The sequence below is a fragment of the Megalops cyprinoides genome, chromosome 10, assembly GCF_013368585.1.
Source record: "Megalops cyprinoides isolate fMegCyp1 chromosome 10, fMegCyp1.pri, whole genome shotgun sequence".
In the NCBI taxonomy this organism is placed as follows: domain Eukaryota; kingdom Metazoa; phylum Chordata; class Actinopteri; order Elopiformes; family Megalopidae; genus Megalops; species Megalops cyprinoides.
The window spans coordinates 3,480,001-3,489,361 of record NC_050592.1 but is presented as its reverse complement, the minus strand read 5'-3'; the positions used below and the strand labels follow the sequence as shown (position 1 = coordinate 3,489,361).

The following is a 9,361-nucleotide window of genomic DNA, read 5'->3' as shown; positions in this document are numbered from 1 at the left end:
TTTTGTAATAATTTCTCTGTACCACTCTCTTTTTAGCTCATCTGACTGGCGAGCCTGTGGATCTCACATTTGCCCCCGTTGTCCTACATTTCCTTACATATCCTAAAATTTCCCCAGGTATCCTACAATTTCCCCAGGTAGGCAATGAAAACTCGATGGGGGGTTGTCCTGTAAGTTAAGTGCTAACACCCCTCATCATCTCCAGGCTAACACCACCGCTGAAGTTTCAGAGCGATGGTCAGACCGAACCGTGCAGTAACTACCCACGCCGTACTCGGCTTTTGGTCCCGTTTCAGACAGCCACAGAGGAACCAACTGCCTAAAGAAAGCGTCTCCTCTTCTCTCGGCTGTGCAGGGGGGTGGAGGGTTGGGGGGTGGGGGGTGCGGTGGGGGGGGGGGGGGGCGCTTTTTGTCAGGGGGTTAAGCAGAACATGAGTGCGGTAGCTTGAGCTATTGGGTCACAACTGACACACACAGTGTGGCGTTACCAGGGAACGAGGCGGGGGTGGGGGGGGGGGGTCACAGTATGAAAGTGGGGCTCTGATGCCACCCTTCACTCTCTTCACTGGGCGGTTAAAACACACACACATACACACACACACCCTGCCAAAGTGACCTCCAGTGAAGCAAACTATCCTGATTCCTCTTTTTTTTGTTCATTTTTTTCTGTTGCTTTTTTTTTAAAACACAACAACAACGACGAGAAGAAAGAACAACGGTGAAATAAAGATCGAGGGGAAGTATGAGAAGACCAACCCTGTCCGACAGAGATCACGTCAACACCATCAGCTGATTGCATTTTTTCGTAGTAAATTTTTTTTTCCATTTTTTTTATTCGTTTTATATATTTTTTAAGTTGATGTGCGCTGTGCGCCTGAGGCCGTGAGACACATCGAAGCGGGAAAAAACCGCGACGGAAAACGCGGCTGAACCCGCAGCACCGATTGGACCCAGGCAGAGAAGCTTTTTTTGTTTTTTGTTTTTTTTAATGGAAGATGTGGTCATGAAGGAAACAGGACAGAGGATGGAGCACTACACGACCTATTTAAGACGCACAGCCCATCGCGAATGGGGGGGGCGAGGGGGGGAGGGGTACGGGGAGGGGGGGGCCGTGGGGGGGACCTGCCCCTGCGTTAGGAGGACATGCTTAATTTCTTCGCCCTCTCCGGACGAACAGGGCGACGCTGGTGCCTCTGCCGTAGGACAGCTTGGCGTTAATCATCCCCTTCACTCAACACATTAGGTTAGTGAGTCCAAAGGGGGCGAAGTGGGGAGGGTGGAGGGGTGGGGGGGGGCACGGCTGCATTAAATTTGCAATAATGATACATCACTGCTGTATCACTTTAGAGATTAAAAGCAAGATGCTGAATTTCAATCACGCAGCACTGATGGCCTGGTGAGGGATGGGTGGCTCAGTTCGGGGGGGGGGGGGGGCATCGCTAATCTCCAGGGCGAGGAGACACTCCCCACACAGGCACCCCGATACAGACACCCTAATACGGGGCGCAGAATGGAATTAACCCCCCAAACTCCGCCCGTAACCCCACCACGCACCCACGCAGCAAAGAGGTGCCCAGAAAGCAGGTACTTTTACGAGGTGTTGTAACTGATGTTAGTGATTTTAGTTTTTTGAGGTGCATTTTGCCACATTTGTGTGTGAGAGAGAGCGAGTGTGTGTGTGCGCACGTGTGGTGTGTGCACATGTGAGTGTGTGTGTGTGTGTGTGGGTGCGTGTGCATGTGTGCCCCACCCCCCCACCCTTGTCGCTGGGTTAGGGGATGTTCCTCGGGGCGTCAGAGGCGTGTAAAGTGCATGAGAGCTCAGGTCAGACTGCAGGGGACAAAGGCAATGGCTGGCGGCGGTCACACATCTCAGATTGTCATCACGGCACGAGCGATTCGACCAAAAGGACGCAAAACCAGAAAGAGGACAGGGGGGCTTGGAGGGTTGGGGGTGACACGTTTCACAACAGAGATGGGACTGGATCGGGGAGGGGGAGGGGAGGGAGGCGCAGACATGATTTGGACAGTTGGACTGCATGATTGATTAGTCTGTTTGTTTTTTTATCTCTCTCTTTTCACCCAAGGAATCACAGTCAAGCAGCGCTCTGAGCGCGTTAGTCCCGGGGTGGGGGGGGCCGTGCCCCTGCTGGCGCCTGCCGCACGGGATCGTGGGTAAAGTCTCTCGGGGACGGTGGGGGGGTGTGGGGCGGGGGGTCAGCCCGGCACCCAGCTCTGGTTGCTGTGTGCCTGCGGGGGTCCGGCCAGGCCGCCCACGCCCATGGCCACGCCCATGCCGACACCCATGCCGACGCCTACCCCCTGCGACAGCGAGCAGTCGAAGTTGAAGTCCATTTCCTCGGAGTCCATGAAGTCGTTGAGCAGGATGGACTCCACGTCGCAGTCCAGGCTGCCGTGGAAGATGTCCAGGTCCAGGTCGGCCGGCAGCCGCTCGAGGGGGTGGTGCGGGTGGTAGGGGTGGTGGTAGCCGTGGTAACCGCCGCCGCCCCCGCCCCCTCCGCCGCCGCTCTGGGGGTGGTGGTGGTAGTGTGTGTGCCTGGCGTCGGCCAGGCCCTGGTGGTGGCCCCCATGGTAGGGCTGGTGGCGGGGGTGGGGGGCAGTGGCCAGGTGGCAGGAGTCCTGCGGCACCCCCAGCATGCCGGCGGGGTTGGGGGGCAACGCGGTGGAGCCGGGCAGGTGGGCGTGGGCGGGGGGGCTGTACAGGTCGGGCGCCTTCAGGCTGTAGGGCTGCAGGAGTCCGCTGCTCACCCGCGGGGCCAGCGCCTGTTGCCGGGGGCGACCATGCATGTGGCTATGGTTTTGGCTGGGGTTGTGGCTATGGGGAGGGGTGTGGTTGTGTGTGGGGTTGTGATTGTGGGTTGGATTATGGTTGTGTGTGGGGTTATGGTTGTGTGTGGGGTTGTGGTTGTGCGCTGGGTTGTGATTGTGGGTAGGATTATGATTATGTGTTGGGTTATGGTTGTGTGTGGGGTTGTGGTTGTGTGTGGAGTTGTGGTTGTGTGCGGGGTTGTGATTTGGGTTGTGGTTGTGTGTGGGGTTGTGACCGTGGTGGTGCCCGGGGTGGTGGTTGTGGTTATGGCTGTGGTTCCCCACCCCGTTGCTAGAAGGAGCCATCATGCCGTGCGGCTCGGGCTCGGGCCCGCAGTACTGCGGGCCACTGCTGAGCAGGCTCTGAAGGGCGTTTCCGCCCGAGTACGCCCGCATGCCGGCCTGGAAGCTGGCGGCCTTGTTCTCCTGGATGGTCTGCATGGGGGAGTGGTGGCGCAGCATGCCCAAGGCGGGCTGGCCGTACACCGCTCCGCAGTACGAGGCCGCCGCCTTGCCGCCCGCACCGTACGGGAAGCTGGGCCGCTTGTGGCGGGGCGGCTGGCGGAAGCCGTCCTCCATCAGCCGCTCCTCCAGGCTGATGGCGCCCGTCAGGTCGGCCAGCTGCGGCAGCTCCACGGACGGGCAGTGCCCGCCGGCACCCAGGGCAGGGGACCGGGCGCTGGAGGGGCTGGGATAGAGGCGGGGGGAGGCGGAGCAGGACACGCCGCCCCCCTCGTCCGGCTCCTCCATCTCCCCCTCTGCCAGGATGGGTGAGAGCCGGCCGCTGAGGGTGGAGGCGGAGGAGCTGGCGCGGGAGTGGAGCTCGGTCCAGGCGTCGAACTCGTCGCCCCCACCGGCGCCTGCCCCGCCCGCTCCGCCTGCCGCCCCCTTCCCGGCGGGGCTGCCCTGCTCGGGGGACCCCCCCTGCAGCCCCGGCCCCGCCCCCAGCGCACCCAGGCGGCCCGCCGCCTTCTTCCGGCTCACCCGGCCCTTGCTTTTCAGGTACTTGGTGCTGTTGTCCATGGAGACGGCCCGTCGCCGCGGGGCCTTGCCCGCCTTGCCGCCCTCCGGGTTCAGCATCCACCAGGAGCTCTTCCCTGTTCCCTCGTTCTGCACCCGGATGAAACGCGTGTGCAGTGACAGGTTGTGGCGGATGGAGTTCTGCAGAGAGAGAGAGAGAGAGAGAGACATACTCCATTAGAGCGGCGGTTCCGGGAGGCCTGCCCAAGCATTAGTGTGGCGCGGCCAATCGATTTGGGGCTCGGGACGAGGGCCGCATGGTGGGGCAGGCCGCTGTGAACTCGCTCAGACCGTCAGGAAGGTTAAGGGAAGATTTACACGCGTCTACCGGCTCTCAGTCTATTGGCTCTCAGTCTATTGATCCCGGGCTCTTTAAATACTAAATCTAGGCAGACGGCCAAATTTAAATTTACAAAAAAAAAAAAAAGAAAAAAGAGAATCAAGATGGAGTGGGGGTGGGAGGTGGGGGAGGTGTTGGGAGGCGCGAGGAAAACCCAGCCAGATCTGAAGTCCGGGAGGTGGGAGCCCGTGGGACTGAAATCAGGCTCAGGTCTGCCTTGCTCCTCTCCAGTTGAGCTCCACCCACGTCTCAGCCTCTCGGGGGAGCGAGTGTGAAGGGGAGGCCCTCTCCCTCTCTGCACCGGTGTGGCTGTCAGCTCATCCCTTGTTTGGTGCGGATCGGCTTCTGCCGTGTTTGATGCTGATGCCAGTCTGGCAGTGCGCCGGCCGACTCTCTCACAGCTTAAAGACAGGCATCTAATGGGCTGATAGAGCCAAGCACTCAGAGACCAGCCTTCCCCTGCCCCCCCCCCCTTCCCTCTATGGCTGCTCCTGTCCTCATCCCCCTGTCTCTCTCTCACTTTCTGCCTGGCCTTGTCCATCTCTCTCTCTCTCTCTCCTGTTCATCCTCTCTCTCCAGCTCTCCATCTCTATTGCTTACTGCAGTCTACTTACTCACTCAGTCATTCCCTCATCAGCTCACTCACTAACCCGGTCACGCATGTAATTCCTCACCAACTCCTTTTGTCAATCAATCAGTCACCGACCAGCTTGCTCACTCGCTCAATGACCCATTTATTTACTCACTATCTCACTCACTTATTCACTCATTCATTCGCCCATTGGCTCACTCACCAACACACACTCACGGATGTAATTACTAACTCACTTCACTCAATTCAATCAACCCGCCACTCGCTCGCTTGCTCACTCGTTCCATGACTCATTTATTTACTCACCAGCTCACTCACTCGCTCATTCACACAGTGTTCACTCATTCACACAGTATCTCACTTGTACACTCACTCACTCTCCGGCAGGGCCCACCGAGCATCTAATTCCGATGCTCTCATTCCTCACTTCCTCGTTAAGGAGAAAAGCCGCTAATTAATGTACACGATGGGTGAGCGTGTGTTTCACTGTACTCCACTTCGAGGCTCAGATTGCCCTGCTACACAGTGAAAGAGAGGGAAAGGAGAGGAAAGGAAAGGAAAGCAAAGGAGAGGAAAGGAAAGGAGAGGAAAGGAAAGCAAAGGAGAGGAAAGCAAAGGAAAGGAAAAGAAAAGAAAGGAAAGGAAAGAGGCTGCGCGTGGCTCTTTCTGCTGGCTGTTATAGCTCCTGACTCCAGAGCACAGCCAGCTTTGTAAAAGGACCAATTACCGCTGGGAGACGCAGGGAGGGAGGTAAATTAACTTTGTGTCCCCACAGCACAGTATGTGGAGCAGGTAAACGCACAGACCCCCTCCTCAGCCGGGCTCTGGGAATTTTAGGAGGTGCTCTGACACAGCTGTGAGACCTCGTGAACCACACACGCGCGTTCTGACTGTGACGTCCTCAGACGCACCGAGCTGGCCGCTTCGGTGCGCCCGTATGCCTTAAACGTCTTTGGCGAGCGGTGATGTCGTGCAGCGGGACACAAAGGAAGCGACCTGCGTCAGGTGACCTGAAAACAGCACCTTCACAGGTTTCTTTCTCTCATCATGCAGCCGCTGTCAGTTACCATGGTGACAGAGTAAATGGGAGGGAGGAATAAAACAGGGGTGTGTGCGTGCGTGTTTGTGTGTATGTGTGTGTGCATGCCTGAGTATACGTGTGAGTGTGAGTGTGAGTGTGTGTGTGTGTGTGTGCGTGCGTGTTTGTGTGTGTGCATGCCTGAGTATACGTGTGAGTGTGAGTGTGTGTGCACGCGTGTTTGAGTGCATGTGTGCGTGCATGCCTGAGTATACGTGTGAGTGTGTGTGTGCGTGTTTGTGTGTATGTGTGTGTGCATGCCTGAGTATACGTGTGAGTGTGAGTGTGTGCGTGTATGTGTAAGTGTGTGGTGTGACTGTACATGTGTGAGTGGGTGTTCATGAGAGTCAATGTATATGTATATATATATATATATATATATATATATATATATATATATATATATATATATATATATATATATGTATGTATGTATGTATGTTTATATACATAGTGTTTGTATGTGTTCATGTATGTGAGCATGTATGTGAGCGTGTATGTATATGCGTGAACATGTGTGTGCGGGTGTGTGTGTGTGTGCATGCACATCTGACTGGGGAGGGGGAGGGAGGCGGGGTTGGATTGTGATGCTGTTTGATGCTGAAACATCCTTTCATCCAGACAACCAGTCTGCACTGATCCACCAGGGATCCACCCGCGAGACTCAACCATCCTCCGACCTGATGCACACCCCACCCCGGCCCAGCCGTGCATCGCACGCTGCAGGCGGCTACCTGTCCCCTTCAGAGACCTGTGCCCCCCCAATAACCAGCGCCCCCGATGCCCCTACACACTGGCCTCTTAAGACTGACCTCTTCCACAGTGGACAGGACGGGATGGGTTTACTCCCTCACCCCCTGCCTTCACCCCCCTCTCCCCCTGACGCCTGTCGCTCTGAGATTTGGGAGATTGTGTTTGACGTGTTGTATGTTGCCTGGCCTCCTCCTGTCTGCCTCTCTTCCTGCAGACGCAGAGTTGCGCAATCCCCCGGCAGCCCCGCGCAGGTCGGGATATAAATACCCCGCCAGCGTCTCTGTGTGGGCAGCGGTCCTCTCGGCCCGTCTCGCCTGCCGTCTGAATCAGTGGCGGTGCGGTTACCCCCGTGCCCCTAACACCCCCAGAAACTGGCAATCACAGTTAATCCCACTCCATCCCAAGTAATCCTAGACAATCCGGGCTAATCCCGGTTAATTCGGGGGCACTCCCAGCTGGGTGTCTCCCAAACTGCGCTTGGCTGGGGTGTGGACGTGCGTGGGAGGGGGGTGGGGGCTGGGGGGGGAGGATTTCTGGGCGCTGGGAGTGGGCAGTTATAAAGCCGCATGACTGTCTTTGGCGGGGGGGGGGAGCAGGGTTGTCGGCGGAGGACACGTGCGGTCTCCTTTTAAAGGAGACGATTTTTCACGAGGAGTTGGTTTTTAAAAAAACCCAACACCTCGGCTCCTCAGAGAAAGACCTAGCTCCTCGCTGCTGGAGAGCAGGAGATTGCGGGTTCAAATCCGCACCCTGCCACGCTGCCCGGCAACAGGCCCTGCATTAGTCCGAGACCCCCCCCCCCCCCCCCCCCGACACTCTCGAGAAAGCAGCTTTGGCTCAGCTAATGAGCGGAGACAGTGCCCGCTCCTATTAGAACACGCGGCAGAACCGGTGTCACAGCCCGTAAAATCAGATCCTCCCGTTTCCTGCGTTACCACACAACACCAGTCTGCTTACACACACTTCTGACAAAATCCATAAACCGGGCCGTCATTCGGCAGCAGGCGGGCGGACGGGCGGGGCACCAGGAGGGAGGGCGGGGCAGCGGGAGGGTGGCCGGCCAGCTCTCTCTCCCGCGTAGGTTTCGTTAGCGGCCTGTGATCCGGGGATCTGATTGACGCCCTCAGTCTCCCAGAACAGGTCCCTGCTAAGCCCTCCCCGTCCTGAGCTGCGGAGATTACGACCTTTCGAGCCCACGGCCTGACAGCAGACGCTGTCGTGGGCACCGGGGTGGGGTCCCGCGTCAGACTCTCCCTCTTCATGTGACAGACAGCCTCGAGTCACGGGACGGAGGTGATTCCTGTTTTCGATTATTTTCAATTCAGGCAGGCATGACCTTCCAGCCCCCGGCCCAGGCATTTCAGATCCAGCCCATGTTCCTCAAACACACACACACACATACAAACACACACGCACACACACGCACACACACACACATACAAACACACACGCACACACACGCACACACACACACACATACAAACACACACGCACACACACGCACACACACGCACACACACGCACACACACACGCACACACACACACACCTGTTCACTTTCTCTCCCGAATGAGAGAGACTGGCACAGTTTCTGAAATCAATCCCACAAATTGGTCACGGACGCCACCTCTAATCGAAAGCCCAAGGTCAGTTTAGTCAACCCCCCCCACATCTTACTGCTCCCCACAGATCATCTCTCCCCAGAGTACGGAGACACCCGGCTCGCCCCCCTGGTCCCGATGAGGCATCTCCCGAAACAATCCAGACACCTCAGCCTCCACACCCTCCTGCAGCCAGGAGGCCGGCTCCCCTCAGCAACGCCTTCATCAGCATGACAATACCCTGTGCCAGGCCGCTTTCTGGCAGGGTGAGCGCGCTCGGCTGACGCCACGCCGGCCCCCCCGCGGTCCCCCCGCCCCCCTCCGGGGCGCCGTGCCCATGCGCTGGCATGCTGCTGGCCGGGGGGTGTCAGCGGGGTAGGCCGTCTGTGTGGGCGTCTCCGGCTGGCACAGGGGGCAGCTGGGGAGGGGGCGGGGTGGCCGGGTGTGTGTGTGTGTGTGTGTGTGTGTTTGCGCGCGCTGAGGGGGGGGCAGTGTGAGAACTTTCCTCCCTGCACAATAGGATGCCCTGCTATGAATCTACCACCACCCCCCCCAAACATGCAAACCCCCAAACCCCCGTCCCCCTTCCCCCTGGCCCATTTTGAAGCCCAGGCCCCAAGCCAGGAGAAGAAAGGGGTCAAACTATTAGGCCCATCTTGTAGAGTGCGCACTCTCACAAAGGCGCTGCCTGACAAGAGGGAGTCTCAGCCCGAGAGGGGAACAAAAAGAAGCCCACTCACCCAATTCAAACAACTCCACCACACAAAAGGTACCGCCTCGCTCAGCGGAGACCGCCAAAGCTCTCCGCACTTAACCGATATTTATTAATCCACCGCGTACAGTCAGGAATCATTACGCTCTGTCACCGTGTACCTCGTTACGCCCTGCGTTTGATAGGCATGAGTGGGGGAGAGAGGAGGAGGAGGAGAAACGCGCTAACCATATTTATTGTGGAGTGTTTTTTTCCTCTTTTTTTCCCGCAGGCGGGGAGACCTGATGTAAGGATCTCTGTTGAGTGTGGGAATGCGTTTTGTCAGCTAAGCCTGTCTGCAGGCTATTGATGGAAATTAGCCGCGCCTAAATATTCCCTTCCCATGACTGATGTCACGGCTGCGCTCGTCCCTTTGAAGGAAGAGAAAGGACTCGGCAG

The 9,361-nt window shown here is 57.6% G+C and overlaps 1 protein-coding gene across 1 annotated transcript in view; it reads right to left on the bottom strand.

Moving 5' to 3' along the window:
• Positions 1–1,747: 1,747 nt before the first annotated feature.
• LOC118785205 (forkhead box protein O6-like) overlaps positions 1,748–9,361 on the bottom strand; it is a 34,444-nt gene continuing 26,830 nt past the window's right edge. Inside the window, exon 2 of the mRNA XM_036539786.1 lies at positions 1,748–3,989. Coding sequence (XP_036395679.1) covers positions 2,217–3,989 — 1,773 coding nt within the window. The 3' untranslated portion in view covers positions 1,748–2,216. The remainder of the gene's footprint in view (positions 3,990–9,361) is intronic.